Genomic DNA, 19,093 nt, shown 5'->3' with positions numbered 1-19,093 from the left:
GGATTTCACATTCATGATATCTCTACTAAAGTTGCACAAAAGACCGCTACTTGCATTTGAGTAGTTGTAGATACAGATTACTGGAGAAATTAGGGACCAACCAATTTGGAATTATTTGAGGCAGATGTCAATTCCTATATTTTTGCTAACCGATTAATCGGTCAATAAATTTAAAAAACGATATCATGAAGAAAATAACTAACAAAAATAAAGATATGAATTCAAGAAGAACATATGACTGTTTTAGAATATGTTGTCCCTTGTTCTATCGTGTGGTGTTAATTTGGGTTTAAAACAACGATCATCGATTTTTGGCAGGTTTTAAAAGTCAACACCATTGAGTGCCATTCAGGTTGACCTGGCTTTCATTAAGCCTTATCACAAATCCAGCTGTCCTTACACGAGTGGTTAAAAATTAACTACGATAAAATGTAGTATGATATAAAAGGTGTGTTAGACTTGGTCACAGTTCTGTACAAGTCTTAAAATTTTATCTCTGGTAATCCCCCTCCAACAAATCACTGGGCTCTCCAGTTACCATCCGGGGGTCTCTTAAGGCATCTTTTTTTTTTTTTGTGAGCAAGTTTGAAGTGAACACATTCTTCGACGTTCCCAGGTGTTCCCATGTCACTGGCAGTCTTACATAAGAAGAGCATAGATTAAAAACCTGGATGGAGCTCAACTTTCACTCCACAAAAGAAGTGATTGTAGCACATCTTGATAAACACGGGAGCAGTTTTCCTTTGCAGTCGTAAACTAAATGCCACGAAGACAATCACATGATACTTCTTAAAAAAAAAAAAAAAGATCGTGGTAGTCAACCTTTACACCTTTTGACAAACATCCGGGTCGATTTAGTCATAAAGCAGGTTAAACATACATCGGGGGTAATTATAAACGACACGAGACGTGGCTTTTAAGAAGAAGTATTTATGTATGTTCTCTAAGTGAAACAATACTACACAAATAGAAGCAGATACCGTTAAGAGAGAAAGAACATGAAAACACACATACCGGTATTATAACAACTGTAAATTATTGCTCATTTTTGCTACTTTGTTCTCTGGATATTCCAACCGTACAAGACATATTAGTCACATCAGCCAAAATATTCAACCCAAAAAAAAAAAAAATAACAAACAATAACGTAGTGACAAATTATTGTGTCTCTGAAATGATCATTGCACTTCTTCATTGTCAACATCGTCGGAGAGAAGCCGTGACAAAGCGCGAGCGTGCGCAAAGTGCCGGGACTGCGCCTCAGCAACATAAAAATTTGGCGTATGTACAAAAATATACACGTACACACACATCTGTGAGCACAAAGAGTACAAAAAAGTCATCACGTCGCTGGCCCTTTGAGCTGCTTTCTGTTTTGCTGTCACACATCTTGACTAAGAATGCTTTTCGAGGATGAATGGAAAATAAGCCATGATGTGACACAAGGAGATGGAAAAAAAAAAAAAAAACGGTGCCACAAGGCCAGTTAAGGTGTCAGATGAACAAAAGTTCCTAACTGGTGCAAAGGAGACGTTCACAAAAATAGAGTTAAAGTGCTGTCATGCATCTTTTCGTTTACTATAAAGCTCAATCTGACCATCTAAAATGTGATGATGGGGTGGGCAACCTACGGATTGCGGCCCGTAAATGGCCCAAGGAGAGTATGAGTCACGGATATTGGCAAACGTGCAAACATTAGATGGTTAGCTTGTACGCTCACACCGATGCTGCTGCTAACATTTGAATCAGGGTACGAGCATGCCGAATTTAGGGGGGGGGGGGGGGGGGGGAATGGTATGTGGATGCTTACTGCTCCTACAGTGCTTAATGGAATTAATACAAATGGCAACCATGAGTCACACGCCACATTAGCCACAGTTCAGTTGCTAACTACATAGTTAGCGGTGCCATTTGTTCTTTCTCCTGCTCCTCCAAAAATACAGTTAGCGGTAATCTTATACAGTTCATTGATCGTTCTTTTTTTATGCCTTATTAGCATTAGCCAACAAAAATAGCGGACACGGAGAAGAGGTGATTCCGTGAAACAAAACAGGACAAGGTTGAGATGGATGCTAAAGCTAATGCTTAAGTTGTATGGGCAAATATGCATTCAGTGACAGTACGCATTGACTGTCTTTTGTTGAAGGAAATACGTGAGAATGCTTTGGTTGACATCTCATCAGGCAGCTTTCCCTCTTGGACTAGAAAAAACGTCTACAACCACCAAGCGCTATGTACAAGCCGGACAAAAAAGCGGGAGGACGCATTTCTCCTTGCAAAAAGGACTCACGGCCTGAATGAACGTTAGAAAATGATGTCAACAACGTGGAAGGAGTGTGAAAAAGTCAAACGAAGAAGAAAATGATGAATGACGCCATTTTGAGTTGTGCATGCAAACACAAAACGAAACGTCTGCGTCTTAAGCATGCAAAAAGTGCACAATAAGAACACACATCTAATAGTTAAATGAAACGAAAAAACCGGGAGAGATATTCAGCCACCATAACTTTTTTTTGTTAGTCACATATGGCGCTCCGTGCAATGTGTGTGACATTAAATATTCACTTTATTAGTATTGTTTCACGCCGTAGAGTATATACATGCATCCTGATGCGAGTTGATATGAGTGGAAAAAAGGAGCAAAAAAAAAAAATGTGCAAATAACCCCAAAACACACGTCATTGCTAAATGATGTGGGCGGGGGGCTAACACGCTAACTGGACTAGCGATGCGTGTGACGAGTGTGTGTGTGTGTCTGTGTGTCCATGGCGGAATCAAAGTTGCGCTACCACAAGAATGTGGTGAGCACGTGTATGTGTGTGTTTGTCCTCTTGCAGTCCCTCTGAGCCGCCTCATCCGCTGGCCCGCAAAAACTGGAGCAATGTTTTTGAGCTGGAATGATGGCGGCAGCGCTCTCTGTGAGTGCAAAGATGAGGGCGAGCGAGAGAGAGAGAGAGAGAGTGAGAGACTGACCGAGAGAGTAAGAGAGAGGGCGTGTTGTGTTGCAGGTCAACAACGGCCTGTAGGAGCAGGTGGCGGGATCTAGTTGAAGACCTTCGGTGGGCCGTCGGGACGTCTGGTCTGCACAATTTCCTGCTTGGGCCTCACCGCTTCGTCATCTTCTGTCTCGCTCTCGCACACGTGCACCACCACGCTTGGAGTGGACTCCGTGCCGGCGTGCAGCTCATACTTCTCACCTGTTACAGAGAATTATTTATTTTATTTGATCATTTTATGAAAAGGCTGCAATAAACATGTCGCTAAAAATGCGACCAAAATAACATAGCTTTGCATTATGGTAATGTTCAATATCATCACTTTGGACAATATGAAATAATATGAAAGTGTGTTTTCAATCTGATGTGACAAGCACAGGTGACTCAGGATGAACAAAAACACTCTCCAGATTGCATCGCCGTTACCACGGCGATAAGATGAGACAGAGGAAATTGGTCCTGAAGGACAACAATGTGTCATAACCACACTGAGCCGACAGAGGGCGCTAATGCGCCGTGGGCTCAAACCTGACACCTGACTGGACTGTGAAGGGGAATTCACTTCCTGACTCCCTGTGTTGCCATGGTAACAGAGCAACGCCATTGTCCAAACAGTGTCTTTGGAAGAACCTTCCATGTGATGACATTTTCAAAAATGTTTCGCTGATAAAGGAAATGAAAGAGGAATAACAGATAAGCACGGAGAAGCTTTCCTTTGTGCTCGCTGGCATTTTCTCGCAAAGGTTGTTATCCGAAATGTGACTCATGTCTCGTATTGTGCTGACATTAGAAACGAGAAATGATTTCACGCTGAAAACGTATGCCGCGTTAACGACTCCTCACCGGGTCCCAGCTTGGCGACTGCGCAGAGCAGGTCGTAGTTGATGACCGGCGTGGCGTCCTCGCTCTGACTCCAGCCCACGGGCGGCGAGGCGGGCGGCGAGATCAGGAACTGTTTGACGGGCTGCGGGGGAGCCAGGTAGGATTTGTCGATGTCCTCGTCGCCATTTTGGACCTGGCAATGATGACAACCGAGTGATGCCACTTTCGATTTCAGTCTTATGACAATTTTTATCCCACGGCTGCCATTTTATTAGCTGTAACAACAAAACCTTCATGAGGTCTCTGCTCCAAAACGCTTAATCCTCTTATAATTACACGCCGAGATCCGCAGCAGCGGCGGCCATAACAAGTCGTTTGATGACAAACGACGTGGCGCAGCTTGTTACCCCCTACAACGTTTTTCCCCGAGCGCCGTGTCTCAGCTGGAGCTCACCTGGGCAAAGTAGAGTTTGAGTTTGCGGCCGTTGAACTCGGATTCGTGCAGCTCGATGCGAGCCCGGGCTGCTGCTTCAGGGGTGCTGAAGTTGATCCGGACTCTCCGGAAACTTTTGAACAACTGGAAGGTGGCCTGCTCGTCGTAGATCCGAAACGCTGCCTCAAATCTCTCCTGCAAAAAAAACAAATATTAAATATGGATTTTTCCACCACGTGTGTTGTGCTATTTACATAAGTTGTTTTTGCCCTCTGACCTCTATCGTCTTTCCATGAGACTGAGCTAATATTGTTCAGTGATTCATCAGCGCCGCTGTCTGAGACTCAGACGTGACTTTTGCCGCCTTGCCTTCATTTTCTTTCCTGCTAATCCAGTAATGTGATTTCCAGTTTCCTGTCACTTTTGCAATCCCAATGGCGTTTCCTGATGTATTCTATGTATGTGTTCTTTTCAGCAGACACCCGCTTGGGCTGAGAACTCAATCAGGAAGCTCAGCGGGAGGGCGACAGAGAAGTCACCGCTGGGAGGCCGAATCGCCTGCTACGAATCACCGACGTTTCTCTTGTTGTCCCAAACAACCTTTTCCCATCACGGCCACCCAAAAAAAAAAAATTATAAAGTGAAATTTGCCGCCGGTGGTTTGGTTCCCTGTAGTGAGGTCTCACAAAATGAGATAATTTGGTCTGGCTTTTAAGGCACATTCAGTTAACTGGCTTTCATTTCCTGTTTAAATGCACTCAGGTGGATGGAGATGACCCCGGAGGTCGTCCGTGTCGTTCCCGTTTGCTTTCTCCTCCGGCTGCTGTGTGGAATCTTGACTTTAATCTTAATTAAATGCGCTCTATCGTGGAGAGTCAGTCAGTCCCTTCAGTCTCCACACAAACTGAAAATAGTTCTCCGGGAATTCATCACGACCCGATGAAACTCACAATGTCCGCCGGCGGATATCGAGATTTTTTTTTTTTCAAAGGATACAAGACTTTCGGTAAGGGTTATCGCTTACAAAGCGAGATCCTTGTGAAAAAGAAAATTAGCCACTAATATGGTGGAAATGCTGAAAAAAAATTGTGAAAACACCAACTCATAAATTTATATTACAGATTGATGGTCATATTGATTAATAAATCACGATCTACAGGTTTTAAAATACAGATTTAAACTGAAAACCACTAAGAGAAAGTTCATAATCACCATTCTGACACAAACACATGAGAAGATAACACATGAAGGCAGCAGTGAAATGTCAACGTATCAGTTGGCCACTTTGAAAAACAGCTCTGAGACGGCTCCGAAATGTCGCCTGCCGAAAAAAAAAATAATCACACCACTACGTCTGACACCCGCAGTGCGTGTAATGATTCAGCAAGCTGTGAATAGCAAGCACATGGTCATGAAAAAACATTGCTTGCTTTTCTCAAAAACAGAAAACTGGTGAGCTGTGATTGGTTGGCTACTGTGATGTCATTTTCAGTTGATAGCGAGTAGCGAAAATACAAACTGGTGGATTTTAATTTAATTTAATTCATAGTCCACAAACAAAACATTCATCTGCGTTTCGACTATTAGGACTGCACGGAAAATATTCCGAAAAAAATTGGGAGGTTGACTTCCCCTTTAAGAAATGCTGCTATGATATATGACAATTGATTCTTAGCACGATTTCGATACAAAATATTTACATCGCCACTTATAATTAGCTCAACAAAGGTGTGCCGGCTCAGCCCGAAGGCCACTTAAGCTCTTATCCGCGATGTTACATGAGTACCAGCCAGCTCGTATGACTCAAGTCATGAGATGCCACATGTGATTAGCGATAAACGATGCACCCTGTCAAGCTAAATGGATGTTTTGGCACGAAGGGTGAGGTGGACCAAGCTCGACAATCATGACCCATCATAAAACGGGTCTTATTAACTCTGAGAAACACAAGCGGCTCGCAACAAGTGAGCGTGCCGATCACTAATTCATGTGATCACAATGCGCGAGGCATCCTGAGGGACGGCGGCGATGAAAAGGAGAGACGGGGGCGTCGTGTTGCATACTCTCCTGGCTTGATGTTACTGAAATCCAACCTTTTACTGCCACTGTGTATTGATCAAGTACTTTTTCAATAGTTGGACGAAAAAGAGGTTCGGTAAGATTCCGATAAGGTTTGTTTTCTCTGCTCTTAGTTGAGAAACCGGTGTTTTTGGTGAACCCAACAAATATTGTTCATTTGTTATATTTTTACTTACTTTGGATGCCTGGGGCCTACAAAAAATAAATTGCTCCACCAATGACATCATTAATTAGCAAAAATTTCTCTTCAAAGGAATAAGAAGGTATTTTGAGCCTTGTATTTGTACGCAAGTAAAACCTGGCAGCTGACCAACATGATGTGGCACCTGCTGCTCTTAGCGGCGGGACATTGGGTGAATCTGCTGAGAACAGCATGTCCTACTTTTCACAAGTATCCCAACTGCCTGGCAAATATGATTTATAATAAAATAAATAAGGGCACTTTTAGAGGGGAAGTCAAAATAATCAACTGAGATAAAGTGATTGCGCTCGGGTTTCAGAAATAATAAATCACATTTAAACTAGCACACATTTTAATGGGCTTCAAATCAACACCAAATACATTTCAGATCTTCTTGTAAGCTTTTCCTGATTTTTTTTTTCTGTCTTGTAGAAACAGGGATTTGGAACTTTTCACATTTCCCTCCACCTTGACAGGGTGTGAGGACAAGATGTCAAACAAACAAAGTGGCGAGATGGAAGCTGCCAGGATTGTCAATCGCGCTGAGCGCATGCCTTTCTGAGTCACCTTTACGTAACAAGCAAGGCTTTTACGGACGGGTTGAATTCCCAAAGACTAACGTGACGACCGCTATGGGACGGCGAGAGACACCCGCTGTTGCAGCTTGTCCAGGCAGCAATGTGTCACCTCAAATGACATCGGTTTGGAAACCTGATGGCATTTCAAACTTTTCCCAGAGATTAGTCATTAATTCCCCAGCTCATGTCACTCAATCTAACTCAACCATGCTGCTGCAAAAACGAGCTCGAATGTGTAAAAGTGCACAAACTGAGTCTCGATTTGTTTCTATTAAGCTTGACGGCTCTCTACTTTCATTTTTCTTGCTAAAGGCATTCGTTTATTTCGTTTTGGCAGACCAATTTATTCCGCAATTGATTTTTTTTTTTCTTTTAACCGTGTATTCTTTGATGAAATACGTTATTACATGCGCTGCACGTAATTTCATTTTACGCACAGCGGGATTAATGGCTAACCAGGCTGCCTCAAAGGCAGAAAACACAAGTTCAAATCTGGGTCAATTAAAAATAAAAGTAAAAATAAAATGAATACATTTGAAAAAATAATCAAAATAAATAAAAATAAATAATAAAAATAAATTAAATAAAAAACAGCACGTTGCCTCTGTGAATGCAGCTCATAAAAAGTCAAATGAGGTCACTAAAACATGACCCCGACGAGCCATCCGTCGACAGATCGGCCCCTCCGGGTAACGAGCCAGTTATGTCGCTGGCAGTAATGGAAAGCTTTTCATCACGCATGACTCACAACGTTGGCGCGCTTCTGACACTCAATCAACTGAGGGGTCCAAACAGGTTTATTGGGGCGCGGCGACAAGGTTTCATATCTGACGACATCATCATAAAACGTGAAAGCGGGATTAAGGCGAGGGTGAGACACGGTACATTTAATCTAGTAGCTGTCAACATGGGGAATCTCATTTTGTTGCAGACAGTGACCTCACACTAATGGATCAATCAAGTGGTTGAAATAAGTGCAAGGTAAGATCACGCTTTGCGAGCGTTCTTATGTAAAGCCGGCGTCCGGTTTCAGACGTGTGTCGGGTTCACTGACAAATATCGGTGTTCATCCTGTTGCATCAACACAAACACGTTTCCGGAAACACAAACCCAAATTCACATAACCGCATAGAAGATAGAATGTTAGAGCGGGTCCTCCGTGACAAAATCTCCATATTGTCATTTAATATTTTTTTTCTTTATGGTCCTTTATTACAATAAACAAATGCCAAAATGAGTGACGAACTACAAAGCAGCACTATGCTGAATATTCGACATTCTTCACCACGTCAACTCGCTTAAATCCTCGACTGTAATCCACATTTCCGTTGGAATTGCACCATTTGGTACGACGAGATTAACAAAGCCTAATTGGGACATATAGAGGATTTATCCGTGTTTCCCCCCCCCCCCCCCCCCCCCATGCTTTGGCAAATCAGTCATCTGCGACACGTGCGTGGATTTAGTGCCGTCTAATCCAGAGCCTCAATGAGATCTGGGTGAAAACCAACAATGTAGGTCACAGACCCTCAGGGTGAGTCAAGAAAGGGTACTCAAAAAAAAAAAAACGTGGCAGTGGAATAATTATGAATTTTTCTAATTACCTTTAAGAAGCAAACAGAAAGTGAGGTAATGGGGTAATTTTGACTCGTTGCATTCCTTTTCGAATCAGTGTTGACAGCCTCCATGCAACTACGAGCATTAAAATGTTTTGTGCGCATTGTGATAGCTTCAAACGCACCAGCGGGGCCGATAAATGGGCCGAGTGTTTTATTGCGGCGAGGTCGATACCCCGAGCGGCGAGCCGTATCGACGCTGACGCTCTCATAGGGACGGTCTGTCCAAGATGGGAAGAATGAAATCAGATTACAGCTGCACTAGGGGGACATTAATCGTATTACTGACAATCTGGTCGTTATGTTGTTATTTTTCTGTTTTTTTCTCTTTTCCTGGTCAATGCCACTTGTAGAATTACTGGAAGATGTTTGTCTTTTTATGCCCGGTTATCATATTACAGTAATTACAAAAGAATTCGAAATAATTTCGTCACACTTTGCATGACAGAAAAACGACGACAGCAGTGGAACCCGACCTTTGTCTCGTCCTTTGTCTTACATCACGCTAACGGGCGCAAGCGCTAACCTTCCGCCGTCACCCGAGCCGCGACACGTCTCTAAAGTTTCAAGCCAACGTGAGCCGCTCGGCTCAACCCGCCCGGCCGCCGAGAACTTGGGCGCACCTGAGCCCCCCCCACACGGTTCTCCGGGCCTTGAATCGTTCAAGCCTACCAAAACGGGCTCTGGTTTCCGAAAAGCGCGGAACCCGATCCGGGCCGCGACTGCGGTCACCTGCTGCTCCTGCATCATATTAACATTGTGACCTAATTCACGTTTTAATCAGTGACGACCGAGCGACCTGTCCTTTCACTCGATGATATCAAAGGACGGCGGCTATTTGCGAGCAGCATCGATACCTTCTGACATTGATGTTGACTTTGGATTAATATAGTCACCTTCCTGCTCGGGATTAAATACCCTTGATGGATGAAAAACAAAATGTCTGGCGTTGACTGTCAACACACATATTGTATATAATTGTCGTATTGCGAGAAATGTTAGCAGAAAATGAGTACACATTTTGCTGTTTGTCAAAAAAACATATCTGTAATTCGCTTCCGTTCTTTCCTCTGTTTTTTATCGTCCTATGTTATCTTAATGCCTGCTTTTGTTGTTTTGAAGTCGCAGTTTAATCAGTTGCAGCTCCTCGAATTTTATGGTGCGCTTACATGACGACGATAACGGCTTTTCCATTCACGCAAACAAGTCGACTGTTTAAGAACGGGAACATTTGCCGAATGGTCGCAAGGAAATGATGCAGAGCTTGATGTTTTGTTTTTTTGACGTAGTCACAAATGAAAGGGGTGATGACAAAAGGTGGCCAGACAACAAAAGCCGGAACATGTCAGACATCCCGCTGAAGCATAAATAGCACATTAGTCATCAAATTGTTCCTTGCTATGACAAAAGCTGCGACGTATTTTTACACGCCTAAGTACAAAGACAGCTTAGGACAAGTGGAAAGTGACGTGGAACGTTGGAAAGTTCTTCTAACAGTATATAAGCACGTACATTTCGGTGTAACCGCTCGCAACGCATTCTCTGCGGTAATTATTTTGATTTAAACGACTCAGCTGTTTGCCAACGGGTCATAAAATCGTCAACGTTGTTTCGTCGGATCTTGTTTAATGGAAAGGAACACATTTCAGTGACAGGGCGGCAGCAAGAAAGCACTTAATGAGAGAAACAACCATTTGGTGTGTGATTTAATGACTCAAACAAACAGGAAAGGAAGAATAATTGGGCAGGCAGTCCAATAAAGCTGAAGTGGGGAAACTTTTTCCTTTCAGGTGGAAAGTCGACAGAGGGCCATACTACTCTAAGTATTGTATTAAAAATAATTTAAAAAAAGGGCATCAAGCAAATATTTATAACTGGTATTATGACTTCTGAAGGTATTTCCATTTGTCGGCAAAAATTTGCCAAAACTACAAATTTAGACTCTAAGGACCAAACATAATAGTTTTTCTAGATTATGCCAAAAATGCCTTAATATCAGAATAGCTGGAAAATCTTGTCCATATCAAGTCAGCCTAGCCTAGCATGCTACTTGGCTACTAATTGAGACCGCTCTGCGCTATGCTAGCTTGCACCACTCTAGCTAGCGACTAGCTTCAGTTCGCTAACTAGCACGGCTAAAGACAATGCAGAGCCGTTACTCAGCGAATAAATACTGCTTTGACAAATTGTTATTCCCTAATTGGAACGAGGCGTAATTAACAGGAGAGAACAGAATGGAGGATTAAGCTCTAATATGCGTGAACGTGTATTCGCTTCATGCTGTGACCTTTCCTTTGTGTCCTGCTGCATTGTGCTGATGCCAGCAAGACTTTCCAGGTAATGACGGCTTGGACACAAACAAACGTGACAATGCCCGCCGCAAAAAAAAACGAGCTCATTGACCCTCACGGTAACGACGCGGCCTTTGTTTTTGCTCGGCGTGGACTCAAAGCCTCCCAGTAGAATTGTACGTCCATTCTTCTATGATTGGGCCGACCTACTGGCATCTCTGTTGGGCTCATTATTCATGTAACCAGCTGAGGACCTCGCCAAGAGCTTGATGCTTTTCCTCCAACAAAGGGTACATTCACACAAGCGCACTTTTGTCCGTTGTGATTAAACCTGCGTTTGTTTGCCCTTCATTTGGTCAGGGTTGCAATTAAACTCGGGGTATGGTTCCAAATGAAATCCGGTGCGGAGAAAAAGCCACGATTCAACTGTTGTTGGAATCTAAAAGGCATAAAGATAGATAAATACTTTAAGAAAAAAAATTCCAAAGCTTGAATCCTTACACCAACTCTTCATCTTATCAAATTTAATTGGACCAGAAAATCTAAACTATACATTTTAATCTTCTAAAAAAAATGTTTTTTCAAGGAGACTGGCACTGCTCAGTCTTTGCCTAAAGCGTGTATAAATAACCCAGCATCAGTCCAGCAATCGTTACTTCCGAGCCTGTCTGGCTATTTCGTATCTTTTGAGATCAGGGACATCAAATAAGCGTACATCTTGTTAAGTGATAATATAGGGAAAAAAAAAACCCAAGATTACACCAACTGAATTTAATCTACCCTTACACTCTATCCTTCTCCCTGCAGCAGAAAAACAGGATTAACCGTGTTCTTTGTGGCGTTTTCGAAAGTCAGCGCTTCTCCGTCTGCTCTTTTAATTGTTTGCGCATCCTTTTTTTTTCTTTCAGGGTCACAATGGCAGAGGTCGAGCGATAAGAGTTGCCCGACAGGAAGCTTTAGAAGAGAACGACACTTCAGCTCCGGCCTGTCTGGAGAAGATCGACAAGCACCGGCCATTGAAAACACTTAAGTGATTCGACTCTGATAATAGGAGAATTTTCCACACAAAAAACAGATGACCGATTCCACAAAAACAAACAGGCACTGTGTACTGCTCCGTGACTGACAAGGAGCTGCAAAAAACATTTAAATAGCCAACTTGAGCAGTAACACAAAGAAAAAGGGTAAACACAACTACACAAAGTTGCAGCACTTTCACAAAGCAACACAGCATCAGCATTCACAACCGTATTCGTACCTCTTCGGTGAACGTGACATGCATGTTTTGGGGGAAGAGTGCACAGGGAGGCACAGAAGCAAGGAGCCGAGATTCGAACCGAGAACCTCAGAGATGCGAGGCGAACCCGCCACTGCTACCCATTCAGATTGTCTGTCAGAATGCCGACTTGTGATCCACAGTATCAGCGACCACTCATTTAAAACAATTTTGATTTTTCCGCTTATACTCTGGACCGCACTGCATCACACCAAGAGTGCTTTCTAAAATTTTGCTTACCTTTCCACAAAAATTTAGAAACATCTATACAGAAAGAAATACCTCCAAATGATCCTTATTTGTTTTACATCTAGATTGCTGGTGTACCTAATATAGTGGCCGATGACTGGATTTCAAAGAAGTGCACCTGCAATGCTGATAGGTTTAAAGGGGGTTGGGGGGGGGGGGGTGACAATGCGCCTTCATCTGCTCCATCACCTCATGGATGTGTCCCCACTTGGACTCATCATCCCATCCCACGGCCAAGCTTCCAAGAGCGCGCAGGTTGCGCATTCTCTCGACTGGCGCATCATTAATCAGCGCCTCATTACCGCATTAAAAGACGCTAAGTCTTCCAACGTGCGCGCCGCGCGTAACCCGCTAGCACCCATTGATAAAAACAAATTACATCACAACGTCCGCATTCCACGCACAAAAAAGCGTACCTGCATTTTCTGTGACGTAAACACCTCGACGTCTACCTCGCAGGCGATGATGGTGACCATCTCCAGTTCCATATTTATCGATGGCATTTCCCCTCGCGTGTGTGGGATTTGCGTGAGAAAAAAGAAAAAAAGAAGTGTGCGCTCCGCGCGAGCTTGCAGTCAGTCAACTTTAAAGTCCACGAGGCTGACTGAGAGAGCGCGTGAACGTGGACTGGACGAGAGCTGCTGAGTGATGCTGCAGCACAGCCCCCCCCCCTCCTCTTCTCCCTTCAGTACCACATTGACGTCATCAGCCTGCTCACGTTTACGCCACTAGTGAAGCGAACCGCGCAGAGGGACACTGCAGAAAGAAAGTCCGGTTTATTCCGCTTTTTTTCCACCTCTTTTACATTAATGGAAGTCGGGTCAGAAAGCTACTTGGGGCAAAAAAAGGACAGTTGCTCCATGTGCGTCAATGTTAACCCTTGCATTCCAACACACCATAAAGAGCCAGAAGACACCACAAGATGAATTCCAGAATACAGAAATAAATTTAAAAAGCCATATATTTAATATACTTTTACATTATGTCATATTTATGCTAATTTTCTTTCCTTTTATCAACCAATCAGCTCTCTCCATGCCTTGTTCAGGTGTACCTCCTTGTCTTGCTTGTATTAATGCTGCATTGCAGGAGAGTGAGAAGTTTTCCGAATTCTACTCAAACTGGGAGGTCAACCATAACCCGCAGATCGAGGATGGACTAAATGTGGGTAGAGCTAAATTTTCAGTTCTATTCTAGGAGTCTAGGTCATTAGGTTCCTGGAATGTTTCATAAGTTCCCTCTTTTCATTATTATATGTTGCTGTATTGTGTGTGCCTTGGATTATAAACAGATATTAAGTACAGAAGTGTAATAGTATCTCAGAATTAAAGTAAAATTACATAAGTGCTCGCATGTTATGGCTGTGCAGGTGATAAGCACGGTAAACAACATTAAATTAAAAAACTTGATGAGCAGCGATGTTAACTGGGGGATTATGCCATCCCACGGCGCTGTCACTCACAAAGCAACCGGCGAGGCGCTTCTTTCCTAAATCACAAGCGAGACACTTTCCACCGCAGCTCAGCACGGGTCATTACAAAAAATCCCACAGCCGCTGGGTTGCGTAATGTCTCGGTTCCGTCACTCTCATCATCCCTATCGCTTGTTTCGTAATAATTGCTGCGTCGAGTGAGGCAGCTAATTCCCCAATAAGCCATTAATATAAAAGCTGCAGGTGCTGAGGCTATTTATGTCCATGCGGGGCACACTGTGGGAGGACCATGTGACACCCAAATAAAAAAACACTAATCCATACTATTTTAAACTTCACTCATTAAGGAACTCATTAAAAATAAATCTATCCATTTTCAATAGCGCCTGTCCTCATTAGAGTTGCACTTGTATCCCGACTGATACTTGTGAACGTAATGAGTGAAGTTGTTTTTCACTTTTTTTTTTTTTTGTGCAAGTTGAATTAGTTCCCGGACCCCCCTCATAACAAAATGCAATTAATAGTTGAAGCTTCCCCTTCAACTCAGCTTATTTCTGTCCCTCGAGGCTTACTCTTCACTAATGTGAGAAAATGATGACAGTCCAAGGCAACAGTTTGTACCTTTCCCAAGGCCATAAAGGTACAGCGATGTTCCCAAGCCGAAATAGTCAAGTGCCAAAGGGCACGAGGCGGTTTGAGTCGTATTCCACACATGAGGGCACGCCGAGTTCAAATTTGTACAAGAGTTAGCCACCTAGCATGTAAAATAAGTGCATCGCTCGCTGATGGATTCCGGACACGCTCAAGCTCATCCCCGAAATAGATGGCTGACATTGCAAATACGGTCGAGAATCCCGCCGCATTAGCGCAGGCGTCAATGTCATGTCATTCACAAGCTAGCCTTGCATGTACACACATATACGTAAAGACGGTTATGCCAAGCGGGGTGCCAAACCGGCTCCTGCGTGGTGCCAGCGCCGATGCGGCTGCTCTAATCTAGGCCAAGCTATTTATAAAGCAAGCAGTGCACGTTCAAGGCAGCTGCGGGGATGAAGGGGGGGGGTAGATAACGGGCCAGAATGAAACACCCGCATGGGTGAGAAAGACAGAAGAGGTATATGAAAGGTGTGAGGGTGGAAAATAATACAGGTAGAGGTCCTGGAAGGTGCAAGAAAAAATAACAACAAATATCCGAGTGTCATATGACTGTCATTTGAAAGCCTTTAGGGGGTAAAAAATAAAAAATAATTTAATTAATATGCTAAACGTTATTGTTTTCACATCGGGTGAGATGTGGCAATATCCACAGCAGCTGTTTTAACCCAGCACAACAGCTTAGGGGCAGTGAGGATGAGCCGAGCGGCCGGCCGGCATCATTGTGTGAATTGGACAGACAGAAGATAAGAAGGGGCTGTCTCATCCACTGATTCCTTAAAAATAAAAACAAAATTGGGTCAAATCTCCAAACAGGTCAGGCTAAGAAAGCCAGACATAATAACAAGAAAGCAGGAGGGGAAAAAAAAATGAGGTTAGAAATAGACCCGAGGCTGTCTGAGATGCTTCGGCGTCCACTTTTCTGAGAGATGGATGTCATTTTGGGAAAGGGAGGCAAACAAAGATGCAAAATTCAGAATGTACGCTCAAGTTTTCCAAACACGCCCACTCGAGCCGCAGTTGAGCATGAATAAGCGCCGTTAAGTCATTCAACACAAACTGTTCAACTTCGCGGATCCTCTCGCATACAAATAGTCCGGATGCCTTATGCAACTCCCAAGTTGGTTTATTGCGATGTTCTATTCTTGAACACGCCCACGGAGCGCATCTTTTTTTAGAGCCGATTGAGCGGCGGCGGCGGAACAATCCTGATTTAAATAGAACTGCGCACAGAGGCTTACGTGACATTTTTGAATCGTACGATTTTATAATCACCCGCTGTGTCGCCAGCGAGATGCCGGGTGGGTGGAGAGGTGAGCTGTCTCTTTTTCTGGAGGCGACCGTGCACAAGACGGATTATAATCGCTCCCGGAGAGCAGACATCATTTCCTTGACACTCTTAAGCTTGGACGCGAGAACATTATGATGTTTGCGGTGCAATATTGAGGCTACAACGGGAGCAAGGGCCAGCGGCGTTCACTCATGTCTGACCTTCAGTTGTAGAGCACCACGCTCCCTCATGTACATTCCAAACCATCAACACCTTCTATCCCCAAGGCCAGCAGTCTGACAGATGCAAACATGCCATGTAAAAGAACCTCTCAAAAGTGGAAATGTAAAATGACATAGGGCGGAAAAAAAAAATGACGTTTATGGAAGAAAAATAAATTTGAACTTGTTTTTATGGCATCAAATCATCTTTGTGGCCATTTTGCCAATATGGACTCTTTAAGTAATTGTGCTTGATTGCTCCGGCGCGGACTGAAGAGCTCTCCAAGCAGCTCCAGCATTTCCTTGCAGTGATTGGCCCTCATGTCCACTGAGCGACCAGTGCCAGGGACAAAGTGACAGTGTAATGACCAAGCTGACCTTTCCCTCTACTGACTCTAATTTGTCCATCTCAAACACGCATCCATCATACAATGGTGGAAAGGATCTCAGTTCAAACGAGCTTCTCCGTCTTTCATACAGTTAGGTGAACGGAAAAACAAATCCTCTTTTAGTTTACTCTGAAGAAAGCCAGCCAAGAGCATCTTATCTTATCTTATGGCTGCCTGCCATTCCTCTTTTGTAAGGAAGCACACAGTGTGTGATCACAAAAGCAGCCTGTCCTCCGGCAAAAGCACATGAGAAGGAAAAAAATGGAGGCACTCAAAGACAAACAAAAAATATAGATTGCTTTGGTGCTTGATGTCAGTCAGACGCACCTTTCTTATTTTAGTGATCACAGTGCAAAACGGATGGAAACAAAAATACAAACTGACACTAATGGAAATAGTTGCATTAAGTGGATTTAGTGTAAAAAGAAAAAAGTTAAATTCTTCATAATATCTCATTTTGGGAATGTGGGAGGAAGCAATTAAAAAGTGAATTTTGCATAATGTCCCCTTTAAATGGTTTGTTTTGGAAAATTTCATGGCGCCTGGCATCAAATGCTCTCGAGGGGCCGTATGTGGGTTCCCCACTCTGGCTGTAAAACGACCACATGCTGTCTGTCCTTGTGTGTTTATGTGCTGGCAGAATCAATTGGCACAGACACAACAACAACAACAACAAAACCAGCCTAATAAGAATAACCAGTTGGTGCTGTGATTTCTATTCCCTATCCAAATCCTCCCGTCCTCATTTTGAAAAGTTGAAACAAATGTCAAAATGTCTATTTATAGCGCGCCTCGCTTAATTGAACCGCACGAAGGAGAGAAATCTATTGACACGCTCCGAGTGAAGGGTGCGAGGGTGGCATTTCCACTTAAAAAGAGGCGGTTGGAATCGTAATGAGGCAGAGGAAAGGGGAGGTAAAACAGCAGACTCGCAAAATGAGTGATTGGTTTAAAGGGATTTTTTTTTTTTTTTTTGCCCATAAATATGTAAAGATGGGATCAAAGAAAGCGTGCAGAGGAGAGTTGCTAAAGTGCAATCAGAGAGGACTTGTGTTGGACTGAGTAGTTACTTAAGTTGAGAGATGAGAAGCATGCCAATTGGGAGGACTTGACAACAGCATAATTGGTAAAAGTGTAGAATTTTTTTTTTTTTAATTCAACATAAAGTGCGTGCAATGATCCAAATTTAGTCAGAGAGATAGTAAGTGACTCACCCTGTCCACGTCATCTTCGAACACCGTCTCGTGGACGCCACAAGCAAACAGCGCAGTGGGCAGGTCGCTCAGGTCCATCATCTCCTCGCCGACAACGTCCTGGTCGTTCTCCCCAAAAACCATGTCCTCTTCTTCTTCCTCCTCATCCGGATCGCTGCTGTAGGCCTCAGAGCCATTGCTCCACGCCTTGGAGCTCTCTCGCAGCATGATGAGCCTTGTTGGTGGGTGGGCCACACAAGCGGGAAGGATTTCAAATAATTATCCTTTAATGAAGAAGAAGAGGACATTTTATTGCAGCAACTAAAGCCATCCCACAATACCATTGTAGAATGAACAATTGTATTGATTCAGAACTAAATAAAAACAAAACACTTGATATTGGATCTTTATTGGATCATTATTTATTTAAAATAAAATGTAAGATCCAAATCCAATCAGTGTCTTTTAAATCGACTTGGACCGCCACTGATTGGACTAAAATAAGCTATTTCTGCGCCAACAGCGACATCTAGTGGCATAATTGATGAAACAAATAACATCATCCACTTGTGAGGCATGACAAGCCTCAAACATATGGTTTAAATACGACTAGGAAGATAATATATATTCAAATATTTTACCATGAAAAAATGCATTTTACCTAGGAAGCAAGAGGCGTAGAGGTTATTTGCATCCAAGGACACCCAAGGACACAGAAAAGACTCAATATTACGTAAAGACGTCATTCAAACGTCGACAATGTTAATGTCAAATCGATTGACAACAGATCTATTCACACAAACATGAAAATAATACAATATTATACTGCTTCGTGACTATATCTAGAGATGCCGGTTGATACACGACTCACCCGACTACCGTTTGTGAAGATAAATCATGTCAGGAGGACCCTAACGCAGGATTTGAGGGGACACACCCAACGTGATGCTGCTTATCGTCCTCCAAAAATATTTAATTTGCTGTCAAATGCGATGTTTGTTATGATGGGGATTAGTGCGGCGCAACCTAACAGCATTAACGAGAGCTCAGCCATTGAGATGGCTGCGGAGATTGAAGGCAGCCAATCAAAGAGCAGACCTGGAAATAATGCCCCGCCCCTAAGAAGTTAACGAGCAGCAACCGGTGTCTGTTTAGGCCGGTGTGTAGTTTAAATACTTAGAAAGAAACACACAAACGTTAGTGCCAAATGTCAAAAAATGAGCATATTCTATTTATTTTTATTATTATTATTATTATTGTTATCATTATTATATTTAAACTCCACCTGTTGTGAAATGCGCTTTATACATTAGGTTTTTTGGAGTTATGTAGAAACCTAAGAATTAAGCCAATTAAATAATAAGCATAAATAAAAATTTTAAGGAAAAGGATAAATTTGCTTTCATTTTTTGC

The 19,093-nt window shown here is 43.1% G+C and overlaps 1 protein-coding gene across 2 annotated transcripts; it reads right to left on the bottom strand.

The window, feature by feature from the left end:
* Nucleotides 1-914: 914 nt before the first annotated feature.
* Nucleotides 915-19,000, bottom strand: rcan3 (regulator of calcineurin 3). 2 transcript variants are annotated; one of them, XM_088400992.1, is made up of 5 exons: nucleotides 18,552-19,000; nucleotides 17,702-17,964; nucleotides 4,273-4,446; nucleotides 3,840-4,011; nucleotides 915-3,197 (listed from the first exon to the last, which is right to left on the bottom strand). In XM_088400992.1, exons 2-5 carry the CDS (start codon nucleotides 17,906-17,908, stop codon nucleotides 3,043-3,045), a joined length of 708 nt encoding a protein of 235 aa, XP_088257118.1. In that variant the 5' UTR covers nucleotides 17,909-17,964; nucleotides 18,552-19,000; the 3' UTR covers nucleotides 915-3,042. The 2 variants fall into 2 exon arrangements, with proteins under 2 accessions (XP_088257118.1, XP_088257119.1); XM_088400993.1 differs by lacking the exons at nucleotides 17,702-17,964; nucleotides 18,552-19,000 and adding an exon at nucleotides 12,938-13,195.
* Between the last annotated feature and the right edge of the window lie 93 nt (nucleotides 19,001-19,093).

This window comes from Syngnathus floridae, chromosome 16, assembly GCF_059516105.1.
Source record: "Syngnathus floridae isolate MCC-2025c chromosome 16, RoL_Sflo_1.0, whole genome shotgun sequence".
Lineage (NCBI taxonomy): Eukaryota > Metazoa > Chordata > Actinopteri > Syngnathiformes > Syngnathidae > Syngnathus > Syngnathus floridae.
Note: the sequence above shows the minus strand (reverse complement) of the source record. Positions and strands in the feature narration are given on the sequence as shown.

What these genes read in the sequence shown, in the direction of transcription:
- rcan3 (XM_088400992.1), bottom strand. Translation starts at nt 17,908, where the DNA reads ATGCTGCGAGAGAGCTCCAAGGCGTGGAGCAATGGCTCTGAGGCCTAC. An exon ending in TCGAAGATGACGTGGACAGG is followed by an intron (nt 4,447 to 17,701) that starts GTGAGTCACTTA and finishes TTTTTTTTGCAG; the next exon opens with GAGAGATTTGAGGCAGCGTT. An exon ending in AGTCGCCAAGCTGGGACCCG is followed by an intron (nt 3,198 to 3,839) that starts GTGAGGAGTCGT and finishes TCTCTGTAACAG; the next exon opens with GTGAGAAGTATGAGCTGCAC.